General features: G+C 37.3%; 5 protein-coding genes across 5 annotated transcripts; 4 read left to right on the top strand and 1 right to left on the bottom strand.

Moving 5' to 3' along the window:
* The first annotated feature begins 4,186 nt into the window (after positions 1 to 4,186).
* On the top strand, positions 4,187 to 9,349 carry LOC129576898 (uncharacterized). The gene is made up of 7 exons (XM_055462988.1): positions 4,187 to 4,953; positions 5,807 to 5,963; positions 6,103 to 6,268; positions 7,700 to 7,833; positions 7,898 to 8,060; positions 8,153 to 8,771; positions 8,891 to 9,349. The coding sequence occupies exons 1-7, from the start codon at positions 4,730 to 4,732 to the stop codon at positions 9,114 to 9,116; spliced, it is 1,689 nt and encodes a 562-aa protein (XP_055318963.1). The 5' UTR covers positions 4,187 to 4,729; the 3' UTR covers positions 9,117 to 9,349.
* On the top strand, positions 6,778 to 7,385 carry LOC129576901 (probable small nuclear ribonucleoprotein E). The gene has a single exon (XM_055462991.1). The coding sequence runs from the start codon at positions 6,917 to 6,919 to the stop codon at positions 7,199 to 7,201; it is 285 nt and encodes a 94-aa protein (XP_055318966.1). The 5' UTR covers positions 6,778 to 6,916; the 3' UTR covers positions 7,202 to 7,385.
* On the top strand, positions 9,164 to 12,553 carry LOC129576897 (uncharacterized). The gene is made up of 3 exons (XM_055462987.1): positions 9,164 to 9,703; positions 10,221 to 10,601; positions 10,710 to 12,553. Exons 1-3 carry the CDS (start codon positions 9,553 to 9,555, stop codon positions 12,095 to 12,097), a joined length of 1,920 nt encoding a protein of 639 aa, XP_055318962.1. The 5' UTR covers positions 9,164 to 9,552; the 3' UTR covers positions 12,098 to 12,553.
* LOC129576899 (sister chromatid cohesion protein DCC1) lies at positions 12,137 to 14,493 on the bottom strand. The gene is made up of 5 exons (XM_055462989.1): positions 14,331 to 14,493; positions 14,057 to 14,250; positions 13,066 to 13,880; positions 12,784 to 12,950; positions 12,137 to 12,488 (listed from the first exon to the last, which is right to left on the bottom strand). Exons 1-5 carry the CDS (start codon positions 14,372 to 14,374, stop codon positions 12,383 to 12,385), a joined length of 1,326 nt encoding a protein of 441 aa, XP_055318964.1. The 5' UTR covers positions 14,375 to 14,493; the 3' UTR covers positions 12,137 to 12,382.
* Positions 14,494 to 14,585: 92 nt separating this feature from the next.
* Positions 14,586 to 15,427, top strand: LOC129576900 (39S ribosomal protein L41, mitochondrial). Its single transcript, XM_055462990.1, has one exon. It carries the CDS (start codon positions 14,735 to 14,737, stop codon positions 15,296 to 15,298), a length of 564 nt encoding a protein of 187 aa, XP_055318965.1. The 5' UTR covers positions 14,586 to 14,734; the 3' UTR covers positions 15,299 to 15,427.
* Positions 15,428 to 16,236: the final 809 nt, after the last annotated feature.

Here is a 16,236-nt window from a genome sequence, read left to right as displayed (position 1 = left end):
CAGAATAAATACTTATGATGTAGCCATTGTTTACATGAAACAAATTAGTATTTAAAAAAAAAATTCTACGGACACTTTATACGCAATCTAGGCTTGACCATGATGATAATTTTCGCAAACGCTAGCATATGTGTGGTTGTGTTTATGTGAGTATGTGTGTGTGTGTGTGTGTGTGTGTGTGTAGCACAACAAGGATGGCAGGAAAAAAGGGAACGAAAATAAATAACATCATGTTTATCAATCTGTCTTCTATGAACGACGATGTATGGATGGGATTCGAGTGAATGGCTTGAATAACCGTACGAATATGCTCATATATGAAAATACAATGCAATACACCCGATCCAGTGAGCACATTAAACCTCGAAAGGTCAGCAAATAATAAAATTCTAGCCACATCTCTCATCTATACAAGGGAATCTCTCAACTCATAACCATCGGCCGGGATTGGGAGAGCATCGTAATAACAAACAAAAATGAAAGAAAGTCCATTGAAAGAGATTAAAATTGTATCACACACACACACACACACACTTACATACGCATTCACAAAGAGAGAGAGAGAGAGAGAGAGAGAGAGAGAGAGAGAGAGAGAGAGAGAGAGAGAAACACATCAGGCGGCACTAGCCAGCAGCAATCTTCATCGTGTTTTATTTCATTGACCCTGAAATATGAGACGGAGTTATCATGAAAGATGTATGTTTTTACACACGCTCGTATCACTTGATACTGGCCGTATATTTTCGTTCTTATCTATTCAGCTGGTGATGCCGTTGATGCTGCTTGCTTGCTGTACCAAACTCCTTGTCCGATCAACGTCGACCACCGAGAAAAAAAAACTATTTTTATACGCAAGACGTTCAAGAATTCGGCTCGAATATATAAAACAAAAAGCAGCATTTTCCGAAAGCGAATGGGTGGCAAACGAACAGCCCAACAGCAAATTGCTCAGCTTATAAGCACACACATATAAATATGACGCCTTTCTCATATTTCTCGGAACACAATTTTATCGATTAAAATGCTATCGATTTTAATTTAGAACTAGGCAAATGGAATGTTTATTTTCAGCTCTGACCGTTATCGCCCTGCGTGTTTATTCACTTCCAAAAGGTTCGCTCGTTGTGACACACATCATCCTGGCTCTCTCTCTCTCTTTCTCTTCCTTTCTCTCTTCCTTTCTCTCTTTCCTTCTCTGTGTATGTCGAGAGCCATGCTCTTGAAGTGTATTGAATACATTTACAATTGAATGATTTTCTAAATTTGTGTACGTTTTGCATTACATGCAATAAATAGCTACACGGTGCGCGCCAATGGCAGCATGACGTCCAATGGCATAAATAAAAAACCCAACTGACGGCACACAAAATTTCGAAGAATTTTTGGACGGCGATAATCACATGTAATTTTTTTGTTTTTCGTTGGTACGTAATAAGTCGATGTACAGCATGGGTTCATTGAGCCGTCATCTATATCAATCAGTGAATAAGTAGCAAAATATTTGTATTCGTATAATATTTTTGCGCACAAACGGAAATCCGCAATAATATCGCATCTCTCATGATTTGGGGAATAAAAATGAATCATTACTTTTTCGATTATCTTCGTCCGAGAGAGTGAGAGTGAAAGAAAAGTCGTTGTACAATGGTAACAACATGGTACTGCGTTGCATTTCTGTTGTTTGGAAATCGAATTTTCGGCGATGAATTGAGAGGTATTGCTCTCTACCTCTATTACTCGATATTATTATCTCATGTGGCTTCAATCACACTTTGGCATGTTTGATATTTCATGGAAATTACTTGTTGAAGAAATCGAAATATGAACTTCGTCAAAAAGTTTTTCGAAAGACAGCGAGTGTGAGTGGGTGGCGGGAGATGGAGATAAATTCGGGGTTAAAAAAGACAACAGGAACAGCGACAGCAACCCGCACACACACAGCAAGTATGATTCATTGCACTTCGTTTGGCATTCCGAAAATTTGAATGACAGCAAAGGAAATTGCTTTTTCGGTGTTGGTTTACCCTCTGTTCGTTGTGTCCAGGGAATGTCTGCACGTAGATTTATTCAAATAAATTAAAAATATCAAATAAATTTATGCGATATTGTTCATGCGTTGCGTTGTTCATATTCTCTTCCGGATTTGCCAACTCAAATTTGGTGGTGTTCCGAGTGGAATTTGGCAAAAATAATGCGATTTTCTTGTACTGGAGGACTTTACTTCCAGAATACATTGGACCAGGTCGGGTCCACCTGCTCCACAAGTTTCAGTTCCAGCTCAGGCAATATTTCAGAAGTTTTCACTAGTTTTGTTTTCGGCTTATATTTAAAAATAGCGTCTATAAAATATTGGCTGAGCTGGAAGTGAAACTTGTGGAGCAGGTGGACCCGACCTGGTCCAATGTGTTCTGGAAGTGAAGTCCTCCGCATTATTTTCGCCGAATTCCGATCGGAACACCACCAAATTTGAGTTGGCAAATCCGGAAGAGAATATGAAATTTGTACTGCAGATGTGTTACAACAACGCAACGCATGAACAATATCGGATAAATTTATTTGATATTTTTAATTTATTTGAATAAATCTATGTGCATACATTCCCTGGTTGTGTCTTTCCGATTCTCCCCAAAACGCAGGGAAATATTTTGTATTGAGCATTTGATTTAGGTGCGAACCACATACACAACCAATGTGAACATATGGGCCCAGCACTCGGTCGTTCGCTCGGTCTCTTCCTCTTTTCCTCTCGGTGGCAGTCAATTGTGTGTGCATTTTTGTGTGTGAATGAACGTTTGAAATCGAGACACAAATAAAACAGAGCAAGAGAAAGAGGCTGAATATGGTGTCGTCTCTGCACTCTTTGCAATGCATCAAAATATAATTTATTCGATGGATGAGTGTAATAATATGATGGAAAAGAGTGTTTATTCGATAGACGTTTATTCATCTGTAGTAGCATCAGCAGCAGTAACAATCCCCCCTTAAACCGAACAATTTCCCACTTGTCTGTCTCTATTTCCCGATCAGAAGTCAACAAAGCCCATTGAATTCCATTTGTGCCAGCATTTGTTATACGACGACATTGTGTGCTGACGAACAAATCATATAAACAACAAATGAGAATAGCATCTCGATTATTTAAAAAGCCGTAAAATGATACCGAAGACTCAACGAGCGCAACTAAACTCCCGCACATAGGCAATTTCAAACACAATTACGAACATTTATCGTACGAGAGAGAAAAAATCATCGGTAGCACAAATTATGAACAATTACCACAAGAATGATGGATTTGTAAAGGACAATTTAATAGCAATGTAAGCAAGCTTATCTTAAACCAACGTTTTGAAACAAGATTTGAAGCGATTTTTGTCTCTTTCCTAATGTAAATAAAATCAAATTATAAGACATTGGCTTTGTAAACACAATTAAATTGAGTGAACCCCAAATCGAATGTAAAATCAAATTATTAAAAAAAAAATTAAAAGTCAATTTTCAACGAACAATTCAATTTTACAACGATAATTGAGTTAGAGATTTTAAATTTCTGCGCAGGAGATCATAATGAAAATTCCATTTTACGATTTTCAAAGTGACGAATGATGAACAAAGAACGACGAATCCATTCTATCGCTTTTCGTCTGTATCGAGAGCACACATTGATCGACACAACGCGTTATGTACCTGTTCTTCCACCTGATCACAATTTCGAAGCCATTTCTATGCGGTTCTGCTGGAAATACCTTAGATTTGGACCCTTTACTAGTGTTACTTCAATCGGTTCTTCTAAAATTAGTTTTAACATGAAAAAAATGAACGTTGATACACACGGATTGGTGTCACTGTATATCCACACAAATACATATATCCGTGCAGACACCGATTGCTCTCTTATGTGATTATGTATTTTCTGCCATTCTCTTTTCGTTCGGCATCCTTCGCCGCTAGAGAGTATCGCATTCTGCTCTCTATGTCTCTTGAGAAGCAGAGAACCAAACACCAAAGGAATTCGGTTGTTTCGGTGAGTCAATGAATTCTCTTGTGTGTATGTGAGTAATAACACTCGCTTTATTGCCCATTGATACAACCGCAATGGTCCTAAGAAATGCTGCTTTATTTCAGGTATTTTTTTTTTGTTCTCTTCTGTTTCGTATACCTGTTGAGGCCGCTTTTAGCGTTCGATTTTAGTTCGGTGTGGTAGTGGTTGGAAAACAACGCGTTCACCATCGCAGAATACACATACACACATGCATGCATTTCACAGTTTACGTCAACAATAATAAAGTCAGTGTTTATTTTTTTGAAACAAGATATCGAAATGAATTGTTATTGCTGCCAATTTTTGCGCTGAAATCATACGCATTTCGACAAATTAATTCCGAATAAAGTTCGTTGAAGTGGATTTGTTTGTGCAGTCAGTCGAATGAGAGACACATGTTAACTGAAGCTGTCGTTTTACATATGAAATTGATTGGTGTTTTTTTTTTCTTGAAGAACAAAGTGAAAACCATTGATTGTTTCATGGAAGGGGAACTGAAGCAAGTTTACTTAAATCACCATCGAAAGAACAATAATAGATTTATCTCAATGCGATCATTAAATAAAATTGACTAGAAATCCAGTGAAAATAGTGTGGAAACAAATTCAATGTTCTAAGTGATAAGTGTTTTTTTTTAGTAAAGCGGCAAGGAAAGAAACAACTTTGAATAGAGGAACAAGTGGTGTCAAAATGACAACGACACTTCGATCCAACTTTGGACCAACATCAACACTTCAAACCATGGCTGATAAGCTCGGTTCGATGCAAATGTCAGAGAAGTCGCTTGCCGGCGTTCCACAACTGCTAGTCGATCTGCAACGCCTGTCCGAAGACCAAGAAACTTCCGACATTGTTTTTATCGTGGATCGAGAAGAGGAACGCATTTATGCACACAAGATTATATTGCAAGCTAGGTATAAATGTCAATCGTTGACGAATAATGACTATGAAGATAACGAATATGAATTCAGGAAATGCAAGAGATTTTTTCCACAATTTTGATATGTATTTTGTCAGATATGACATAGGGCCAATGTCAGAAAGAAAATTTCTCTCTAAAGGACTAGACATTCAATTTCTTTTGTTTTCAAATTATAAAACATTTCATTAAAATATGCGAATATTTTATTGAAAAAAAATTATTTTCGAATTCTTCAGAGAGAGAGAAAGAGAGAGAGAGAGAGAAAGAGAGAGAGAGAGAGAGAGAGCAATTGTGATCGGAACAATGAAAATTTGGTCTCCGCCAATGCGTGAAACTAATATATTAAAAATCGCGTTTTAATGAAATTGTTCAAAACTTTTAACAAGACAATTTGTTCCGTGCAGCTATGCCATAAAATTTGGTGTATGCCATTGAAAATCCATGTCATAACTTTGTCGATGCTTATCCAAGTGCTTGGCAATAATTTGCATTTTTTTTCCATTCAATTCTTCCTTTGAAGGCTCTAACGCGATTCGCTTGAATGTTCTCTCGCGCCGAGTTTGATTTTATTAAATCGCAATCGCAATCGAAATCGTGAGTTTTATTATATTAAATCCCATTGATTGATCGAAGCAAATCGCACCGTTTCAATCAAATTCATACTTTTATCCAGCGCGTAACTTGGGTATTTAGCAATTTCTTCAGGCGAAATGCAAAAGTGACGGGACAAAGTTTTTGAAAGTTCAGTTTGACGCTTGTGCGCGTGTTGTTTTTTCTTTTCGTTCACTTTAATTTAACTTTTTTCCGTGGAATAGCTAAAAGAATGTTTCGCTATCGATTTTCAGGTGCAGAAGTTTTCAGACGACAAAGCGAGATGAATTTTGTCGCATTCCTGGCAGTACAGTCTCACCCAACGTTCCAGGCAATCCAACACAAATCCGTTTACCACATATTAATGCAAGCGTATTTCGACAGTTCATTCTGTATGCATACACGGGGAAGGTATTTATATTTTATAGCATAATATACATGTTATAATTTAACGGTGGTATTCCAGTTGGTTTCGCTTATTTATCACTTTTTCCTCCAATTTTCTTTTTCTTTTCCTTTTATAAACATGTCAACGCGGTGCGGATGATAGATTACATTCCAAGATTCTCGTGTTTTCGAATTAATGACCCTCGCACAAGATTTGGGCATCGATGAATTGAAAGCCGCCTGCGAAGATTATGTCGTTTCCACATTGTCGGTTACCAATGCTTGCACCTATTTGGCAGCAGTCATGGATATTCATGACAAATCTACAAGTAAGTATCGAAGTATTCAATTTTAGGTTCGAAAAATCCGATTTCATTTGATACTCTTTATATGAATTCATTGGAATTGTTCTTATTATGGAATTTTCCTTGTGGATCCAGTGGATACTATCCATGCAAATGTATGCGATAAGTTTACTTAGAAAACGTTTTTAAAAAATTAATTTTTGATAGCCAACCCAGTTCCGTAATCATTGGGTTAATTTTGCTATTCATCGATAGATGGCGACGCATGGAATCTGTTTTATCTATGTAAAAACTCGTGTTCAAATGGAAATGAATGCATTTTCATGAAACATCAATTGAAAAAATTCATAAAATAATTTCTTTCGACAAAAAACGAAAAATGTTGCAAAATTTATCGTCAATTCCCAAAGACCAAAGTGAAAAAATTGAAGAAAAAAAATACTTCAACGTGATAAAAATTCGATTCATCGCTTGCTGTACAAAACGAAATGTGGCGAAGTGGATACAGTGCCCCCTGATGGTGCGAGAACTAACGCACAAACCGTGTTTGTCAAACGTTTGGTTGTCGCTTTGTATTCATTTAGCATTTGTTGTCCGCATCCAAGCTAATTTAACATCAAGTTGTTCAAGTAATTTCGAATTAAAACCGAAAATTCCAGACCAACCACAAAAATGTCGTTCAAAAGTAATACAAAGGTGCAAAAAGTGATGGTGCAGCCCATCAACTTGATTTTCCGATACCTGCAAAATCGTTCGCGTGTTCAAGTTTGGCTGTACGAAAATGTTTCACTGCGTATTGAGGGTCACATCGTTGGTTTCGACGAATACATGAATCTAGTGTTGGACGATGCCGAAGAATATCACCTGAAAACAAAGAATCGTCGCTCACTCGGCCGAATCATGTTGAAAGGAGACAATATTACGCTTATCCAAAATGTGAGCAGCTCATCATCGTAGAAGCACCAAAACGAGATGCAAACAAAAACACCGACATATTGAGGTTATGTCAGCGGCTGCCGCCAACAACAAATTGAAGAGAAGAAAAAACAACAACACCGATACATTCAATAAATACGATTTTTCTTTTTTTTTCTCAAAATAAAATTCATGTTTATTAAAATTAAAAGAAAAAAAAAAAAAAGATAAATTCTTAAGCTTAGGTTAGTGACAAAAACCATGATCTTGTTATAAGAATATGTTTACAATGTCAACGATGAGCTGATTGTGGCCAAAAGTCCAATTGTGCTACTCTGGCTTCGATTCGATGTATCAAAATGAAATCAATCGAACATCCAATCAATTTAATCGTAACTTTTAATTTTCAATAAAAACTGCATTTTCAACATACCCAAAACAAATCCAATCGCATTTTCTTTCAAGAAATTGATCTAAACGCATTTTTTTCTTCATTGTTCAAGAGAAGAAACTAAACGAATCCACTATTTTCATTCACAGATGCAAAGTCTATGGCTTCATTTCTGGAACGGTGTACATCGTATATCGGTGAAAATGCAACGGAATGTGTTAAGACCAGCTCATTTTTGAGTTTGCCAAAAGAAGGAATCATCAAGCTGATTTCATCGGACTATGTAAGTTGACGATGGAATTTGTGATTTGGATCGATATGAGCTGATTATGTGATTTTGCTTACAGTTTTGCTTGGAAGAAGAAGATGTGTGGCGATGCGTTTTAGTGTGGGCAAAGCATAAGGCTGGTGTAACTTCGTTACAACCAGGGCGCTGGACAGAAGATGAACGAACGAGAGTATGTCAACATTTAGCCGGTGTTATCAATCATGTTCGATTGCTTCTCATTGGTTAGTGGTTGAATCTGTTTAGAATGCAGACCAAAAGCTTGACTGCTTTTCGTTGAAAAATCCTTAAAATTTCTCTCTTTTCATCAATCCAGACAGTCAAGTGTTTGCAGAAGAAGTGGAGCCTACGGGTGCTGTTCCAATGGAATTATCCCTTGAGCGGTATCGACACGCTGCACTGCAAACGAGTAGCAAAGCGCCATTCTTCACGAATTCATCAATACCTGGTTCGATGCAAATATCGTCATCAACCGTTCCATCGTCGGGTAATAATATGATGACCGGAAACACTGGCACCAGCATCGCTTCATTTGGCGAAAGCGACAAACGATTGCAACCGCGTCTTCTTCAAAATCTCTTTCCTGGATCATCGATTCTCAAAAATGATAAGCTACATTTGCAAACCACACTCAACGCATGGTATGGTGTACCAAAACAAAATTGGCGCCTAGTGTTCCGTGCATCGGCAAATGGATTTTCAGCAAGTGCCTTTCATCGATATTGCGACGGAGTTGCACCAGTGTTTGTTATTGCACAAAGCTCACGCGGTGAGATCAGCGGTGGATTCACAGACGTTCCATGGGCAAAAACAAATCGCAAAGGTGGCTACATCCATTCAGAGCGATCATTTTTATTCACATTGTATAATGAACAAGAACCACCAACTAAATACGATATCATTAAGAAACCATACGCAATTTGTTATCATCCAGAGTGAGTAATTATTCAGCTTTTCTGATTTATTTGTCCACTTTAGCGATTTTTATCAAGATTTTTCTGATTTATTTATTTCGCTTATTTTTCGAATTCATAATTTCTTCTTCGCATTTCAGAGTGGGTCCCATTTTCGGTGCAGGAGCTGATTTACAAATTGCCAATGCATGCAACACAAATATGGACTCATATTCAAATTTGCCGCATTCATACGATGGAGGAAATAATGCCAGTTCGTCTAGCCTATTTGGTGACTACAATTTCACAATTACCGAATATGAGGCGTACACTTTGGCATCAGCACCCAGTCCACCAGTGAATAAATTTAAGAATGAACGTTTTTAAATTTCGTTTGATTCAAACGGTTTGAATACGGCAAGCAAATGACACATTACATCAGCCAGCCTCAAACTGATGACAGTTATACTTTGGAGCAATAATTGACGAAATTGGCGTTTAAATCAAGACTTGCAATTTTATTCGAATTGAATGGGGAAAATGAACCATTTAAATGATAATATTGTGTAATTTTTTAATCATTTATTTTGAAATAAAAAATCATTTTTGTGACAAGTAACGAATTCATCGGTTTTGTTCATTCGAACGTTCAACTGATACAAACTGACGTTGCAGCGATCGGTATCGTTCAGTTTGACACATTGATTGATTTGTGATGCAACGCAACAGAACGTAATTTGCATGCTTCGCATCAACATGTGCTGCGATTCTGTCTAGAGATAAATCGTAGTTTTTAACAGTTAATCGAATTTGAATACGAAAAATGGACGATAGTTTTTCAAGTGGCATATTTGACGGGGATCGAGCAAGCATTTCTTTCAGTGGACATTTTCGCAGACGGAGCCCAGATATCAGCGAAATAGCGCCAAATAGAGGAACGCCGCCTGAATTGACGTTTCTATCAGGCCACAAAGGTTAGTTCAATTTTTTTCGTTTTGGATTTGAACATTTTCATTCATTTGGGGTTTGAACATTTGTCAGATAGAAAAATATTAATTTGCTTGTCCATAACAAATACTCATTTTTCTTTTTCACGAGCAAAAATTCCATTCAGTAAATCACAGTCATGGTGTTGCTCATGTCAATATCACCATAAAGTGCACTGATTCTGGGTATTTCCATCTTTTTCAATTCAAAAGCAGTTCTAAATACAAAAAATCATAGAAATTCTATAAAAAAAAGAATTTAAAAACGAAATTTTGGTGGCTTTGCTCCTTATTTATGCCGGTCAATGCAATTTTGAATAGGCCGTTGAATGAACGCCGAAGAATTGCTAATCCTGGTAGCGCAGCTTATTTTTGTCAAGAGAATACAAGAATTTCCCATCAGAAAAAAAGCATTATCTAAAAACTGTTTTCCAATTAAACGTTCTTCAGTTTATTGAATTCAATTTTATCGTAGAAACTTTTTTCCTTTGCCGAAATTCCACAGATTCCACAAATGTGTCGAATTCAACCTCATTGGATCGCAATCAGTCGACAAAAACATCGTCGGCAACCAGTCAATACTTATCGGTTGAACACAAGTGGCCAGAGAATGAAAATACGTATCTGATTGGCGATATCAAGAATTGGCCAAAGTATCGACCGATGGTGGACCGTTCGATAAACTTCACCGCACTCATTGAAGAAAAAACGATTTACGAGCAAAGTCAAACGTTGCGACCATATGTGTTCCCGTCAAGCCCGAACCAATCAAAGTTCACCTACATGTCAATCGATGGAGCATCCACAAGTCGATCAAACGATTCCGATGGAATGATTTCAACCAAAAGCATGTCATCTACAATGGTTTCGAAATCAAGTGAAAATGGTTCGTTTTAAATTTTTGCAGTTTTTTTTCTTTTCATTTTCCAATTCAAAGCGAATCAATTGATGTGCATTTGGATTTAAAATGTGTTCATGAAATGTTTTCTTCCAGTTGATCGTCCGACACATTTTATGGCCAGCAAACAGATTTCGAGTGGAAATTACTTAAAGGTTCCGGCTAGAGCCCCTTTAGGCGATATATCCAGCGCGATCAAAAACACACAAAAACCATGTGCAGTGAAGTTACCAGTATTAGCCAGCCAAAAATGGGTAAATAATTTGAAACCGAATACATTGAATCCAGTACGAAATGTGCACGAGGGAACGAAGCGAGGACAAGGGAATATAACGCGCACAATTGTACCAGCATGTGCATCGCTTAGCGTATCCAAAATCCCAATCGCAATTGATCGTCAAAAAACACCCATTCCAAGTGGTCGGCAATCGGCACTAAATCATCTACAGCTGGCACCAACCAATGGAAATACCAACAGTCAACGCGAACCGCGCTACGATGTTACCCATCTCATTGACAAATTTCCGTTGAGATCGAACAAATCCGAAGTGATTTGGAGATGCACACCGTTAAGAAATAGTGTGACCAAATCATTTCTGATCTTAAATATCATGGACACGCCATTACGATTGAATATCGAAGTCATTGGGCTGGACTTCCGTGTGCCAGAGAAAGTGTTGTACCTGCAAGCCAATGAACGTCGTAAAATGAAGGTGACATTTTGTCCGAGTGCCATCGGCAAAGTATTGGGTACAATCCTCCTCAAACCAGTGATGGATTGGCGATATACGGCTGAAAAGCAGCGCGAGCTGTATTTGTGTGCATACGGAGGTGCTGCAAATTGTCTATTCCCAGGTATTCACCGTGCACCAAACGACGGCGTATTGCTTAACATTGAAGAAATTGATAACGTTACCCGCAAACTGATTTCATACAAGGGATTTTTATGCATTTCAAATTTTGAACCAGTGAGCGGCACTGCAATCATATATGTCAAACCGAAAATGAACACACTAGCTATCCATGAAACGCAAATATTCATCGAACAACGAAACCTTGTTGTTCATCAGAATGAACCTAGGAATGTAACCATCGCATGTTGTCTTCGAAGCAAAGAATTGGAATGGTTCCTAAATCAATCCAGCGATATGGTTGTAATTGGTTCAGTTATGATCATTCTTGGATCAGAACCAGATCGTCAACGCATCACAGCCATTCTAGCTGAAACAAACGATACATCGATGCGCAAACGGTATGAATTTTTTATGCACGGTTTTCCAGTCACAAACGCCGAAGAATTTGATGACTACAGAGGTCGCGTTGAACAGATCGAGGATTTATATGATGGTTTTACCATTGCTGAAATTCCTTTGGTCATTAATCGAGAGAAATTAAACGAAACACTCAACTCATCCGCATATTTAACATGCATGGCAGGATGCGAGGATTTTGATTTGCCTCGCATGAACAACGAAGCTGAATAATCGATAGAGAATAGTTTGAATTGAACATACGAATACATATTTATCACATCGAATTTTATCATTTTGTTTATTTTCATGTTGTTCATTTGTATTAATTGTAATTGTAATTTTGATTATCTAATTTGTAAAATGAAACTATCATGTGATCCATTGTGTACAAAATAATGTTTAGTCGGGCTAAATTTATAAATTCGACAAGCGCTGTGATTGATTGAAACAAAATCGTAGGCTTAGCACTTCGAATCGATATTCAATTTAATAGCTTAAACTACAAAGAACTTAAAATTAAACACCATGCTTAGAAACATAAATGCGTTGACCATTCTCGGTGAGAGCTCGGGCATGCTTCGCCAAAATCGATGTGATGGACAATTGAGGTGAAGCGAAAAATCTGTAAATGAAAACAAAACAAAAAATCAGAATAAATCAGGAAAAATCATTCAGTTGGAAAGAAAATTGCAATTTTTTGTCATTTTTTTAAATGAAATTTCAACATTTGTATGTGAATGTTTGAGAAAAATCGATCAAAAACTGGATTGAGTCATTTAAATGGCTGCCACCAAGAACAATACATGGGCACAGTTGCCTCAAATGAATCCTGTTCATTCTTGACAGCTTGAAAAAGTGAATTTCCAATCGATTCAACTAAGGTTTGTATCAATGTCATGTAGATAGTATCAACTTACTCGATATACGGTTCAATTTCATCAAGTGTCCATCGTTCGCGAGTTTTGAATAGCACCTTCAAGCGGTCAATCAAACTGATGGTCATGTTTTGTTCGATTAAAGTTCGTACACATGGGACATTTGCCACTGATCGATCCACAATGCCGATTCCTCGCAAGTGATTTTCCTGTAAAGAATGATAATTTGTGAGTATATGCTTCGATTGGGCATGATTTGAGTATTTCAGAAAAGAGTCAACATTTCGAAAATGTTGCAAAATTCGTCATGAATTTATTTCTTACATGAATTGTGAATCCATCGGGCAATGCATTTTGCCATGTATCCATAAAGTCATTGTAGTGGAACTTGGATCCTTGTTGCAGTACATTTTGGGCAATTGTTCGGCAGACTAAATCTTCCCGGTAAGTGTAGAGGCATCGTGAGCTGGTCGATTGTTGTGATGGGAATGTGTACATATCGAACATTGCTTGAATCACTATAGCCGGCGCAATGCTCTCCGAAATGGCATCGAGTGTTTCATCGCGATTGATACCATCAATGGGCCATGAATTCTCGGTGACAACACCCAAGAGCATTGACAACAATCGATATTCGTATTCAATGTCAAACACACGCATTCTTCCCTCGAATTCAAATGCGCGGAATTTTTTCAAACCATTTTCGAATTCACGTCGACTACACTGTGTTGTGTTGAGCAGTTGATCGAATGTAAACAACAACGAACGATCGATACAGTATTCATTTTCTGGCCCAGAATATCGTGTTAGCTGCAGCAATTCGCCCAGTTTTCGGAATTTCGGTTTCACTTCTCTGCATTCGAAATATTCATGGAACACCTTTTTGACTGTTCGTCGTTCTTGCTGTCGCTCGGCCGATTGAACAAACTCTTCGTCATCTTCGATGCTGTTCGTGGAATCATTTTGATTTCGGTCCATCGATGAATTGGCTCGGTTTTTGGGGCTTTTTAACGGAGACTTTGACGTGGATTGACCCGATTTCAATTCGGGTATCAATAGAAGACTGTTTGAAATGCCGGCTTCTTTCACCTCGTACGTTTGATCATTGGTGCAAAGGACCACCTTTTCATTTAGGCCACCTTTTTGGAGAGTTTCAGGAGAAGATTGAAGAATGTGAAAAAAAATTTGTTTGTTGATACTTGACAATTTTTTGGCAACTTTATAGGCATTTGATTTGAAGATGCAGGTTTGATACTAATATTTAGTGTCAATCATATAAATATGTTTGCTTTCAAATTCAATTTCAATATAATACCTTTAAAAGCGAGCACTTGTCCTTCTTCAACTGACTTTAGCAATGGACCATTCAATTCAAGTAGTTTCCAATCTGGATTATTTTCCATGTCTCCATAGTAAATGACCTGTGTGATATCGGTGAGTTGTTTTTCATTCAGCTTCGCCAATTTTATCATAGATTTGATGTCATCGGATGTACGAATGTACTGTGACCTAAAACACACACGAATAAACTCAATTAAAATTTGAAAATTTATTCAATTTCCCTTTGAAACACAAACGCAAACACTAACAATGGCCCATTTTCATCATTGGCAAAACTATCATCAACTTCCATGTTTATGTTTTGAGAATCCAAATCGGCACCGAATATTCTATTTATTTGTATAGGAAAAAAAAAACAATTGAATTAGTTCTGTCAATGAAATTGGCGCGCGAATACTCAAACCGAAACTTCAATCGCCTGTATTACCGATTTTATGTCTATCGTACATTGAAAACGAGCAATGCTTTGACATATGCTTCGCAAATGACAGCCTCTATTGAAATGTTGTCAACATAACCAAAGAAAAGAAAATCGCATTCAAAATAAAAGTGTTGTGTTTGCACTCAATTTTTCCCGTGAATTGTTTACCTTTCGAGGCGGATTCATTCAATATTCAATAAAAAATAACCTTTTTAAGTTGATAAATAAACCATGAATAAGGTTGCTGCATTGAAAACACCGGTAAATTTAGTGAGGCGATGCATATCAACATCGTCAGTGGTGGCAAACAAAAAGAATTTCCGAAAATTCTATATACCACCCGAAGTCCGTGGTGATCGTGTATTTCGTGAAAAACAAAAATCAAACAAACCCGATGAAAGAATACCGCTTGAAACGTACGGTGCCCGTGCGACAACCATTCTAGATGATTATGGAAATAAAGTCGAAGTGGCTGAAATGATTCCCGAATTGATTGTGCCCGATTTGAAGGATTTCCCATTAAAGCCATACGTTTCGTATCGTACAGCCGATTTTCAACAGTCTGAATTTACGGCCGAAGATTTATTCAACGCAGTCTACTCGAATAAAATCGTTGAGGATTGGAATAAGAAGCAGCTGAACGAAGATGGTACACCGAAAACACCGTCCGAAGATGAGTTGTTGGAGGCAGAAGAAGCATTTGTACGGGCAAGAAAGACCGGTTCAGATATTTTCGGCGAAAAACCCAGATTTAGAGATGATTTTTACAATTCGACTTACAAAGAATCTGTCTAGATAAATAAATATTTGAAATGTACACAGTTTGACAGTGGTTATTTGTTGAGAACGGGTTTGATTTGAAACTTTGAACCAAATTGGAATTATTCATAATAAACATATTAGAAAATTAAAAAGCATTTCAATTCAAAAAATTCTTAGTTTATGTGGTGTTTCATCAAAATGAAGTACATTTTCTGTCTTCAATTCCATTTTTTTTTACATTTTCTGTCCATTGTCATAAAATCAGTATCGTTTGCATTTCGATTTCAATCGAAAATCTATTTGATCCGAATGAGAATTAAATAAAAATGCAACAGAGCCATCTATTGAACCCACACGAAGCTTCGTATGAGCTTTGGAATATGTGTAGAGTTTCAAAATATCCAAAGAATAATCGTAGTTTTGAAAATAAGAAGAGCATAAAAGGGCCGAAAAAGAACAGAACTCATTTGTTGCTAGCATGATTGTTGATTTGTCAACATTTTAGCTTTAGTCAAGTGATAAATGATCGAAAATTGCAGAATACATTGGCGAACACTTCCCGAAAAGTCCATAAATGGAATGAATGATCAGGTCATCTGGTCTATGTGAAAAAGGAATGGTTTGCAAAAAATAAAAATGTGTAACAACAAAACTCTGTTTAAATATGCAATTATCATCTCGACAAGAAATCCCATAAGTTCCGCAATGCGTTGATAAATTGTGCTTCACTTTGGCGAATGTAAACGAATCGATGGTACAATTTGTCATATTTGTTTTTGTTTTCCTCGTCTCTCTCTCCCTCCCTCTCTCTCTCTCTCTCTCTCTCTCTCTCTCTCTCTCTCTCTCTCTCTGCACCAGGATATTGTGTGAGTCTCATTACAACGTAGATTGAATGTAAAACGATACGAAATGAGAAATGAACTTTTACTTAGACTTTTGTGCACACCAACCGCATCGTTCATATGCAGCAA

Source organism: Sitodiplosis mosellana, unplaced genomic scaffold (assembly GCF_009176505.1).
Source record: "Sitodiplosis mosellana isolate CC-2019 unplaced genomic scaffold, AAFC_SMos_1.0 Smas_scaffold_6191, whole genome shotgun sequence".
Lineage (NCBI taxonomy): Eukaryota > Metazoa > Arthropoda > Insecta > Diptera > Cecidomyiidae > Sitodiplosis > Sitodiplosis mosellana.
The sequence above is the reverse complement of the archived record's forward strand: the minus strand, read 5'-3'. Positions and strand labels throughout refer to the sequence as shown.

What these genes read in the sequence shown, in the direction of transcription:
- LOC129576898 (XM_055462988.1), top strand. Translation starts at nt 4,730, where the DNA reads ATGACAACGACACTTCGATCCAACTTTGGACCAACATCAACACTTCAA. An exon ending in TATTCATGACAAATCTACAA is followed by an intron (nt 6,269 to 7,699) that starts GTAAGTATCGAA and finishes TTTCATTCACAG; the next exon opens with ATGCAAAGTCTATGGCTTCA. An exon ending in TGTTCGATTGCTTCTCATTG is followed by an intron (nt 8,061 to 8,152) that starts GTTAGTGGTTGA and finishes TCATCAATCCAG; the next exon opens with ACAGTCAAGTGTTTGCAGAA.
- LOC129576901 (XM_055462991.1), top strand. Translation starts at nt 6,917, where the DNA reads ATGTCGTTCAAAAGTAATACAAAGGTGCAAAAAGTGATGGTGCAGCCC.
- LOC129576897 (XM_055462987.1), top strand. Translation starts at nt 9,553, where the DNA reads ATGGACGATAGTTTTTCAAGTGGCATATTTGACGGGGATCGAGCAAGC. An exon ending in GTTTCTATCAGGCCACAAAG is followed by an intron (nt 9,704 to 10,220) that starts GTTAGTTCAATT and finishes GAAATTCCACAG; the next exon opens with ATTCCACAAATGTGTCGAAT. An exon ending in TTCGAAATCAAGTGAAAATG is followed by an intron (nt 10,602 to 10,709) that starts GTTCGTTTTAAA and finishes GTTTTCTTCCAG; the next exon opens with TTGATCGTCCGACACATTTT.
- LOC129576899 (XM_055462989.1), bottom strand. Translation starts at nt 14,374, where the DNA reads ATGGAAGTTGATGATAGTTTTGCCAATGATGAAAATGGGCCATT. An exon ending in AATGATGAAAATGGGCCATT is followed by an intron (nt 14,251 to 14,330) that starts GTTAGTGTTTGC and finishes TGTGTGTTTTAG; the next exon opens with GTCACAGTACATTCGTACAT. An exon ending in ACAAGTGCTCGCTTTTAAAG is followed by an intron (nt 13,881 to 14,056) that starts GTATTATATTGA and finishes CTCTCCAAAAAG; the next exon opens with GTGGCCTAAATGAAAAGGTG.
- LOC129576900 (XM_055462990.1), top strand. Translation starts at nt 14,735, where the DNA reads ATGAATAAGGTTGCTGCATTGAAAACACCGGTAAATTTAGTGAGGCGA.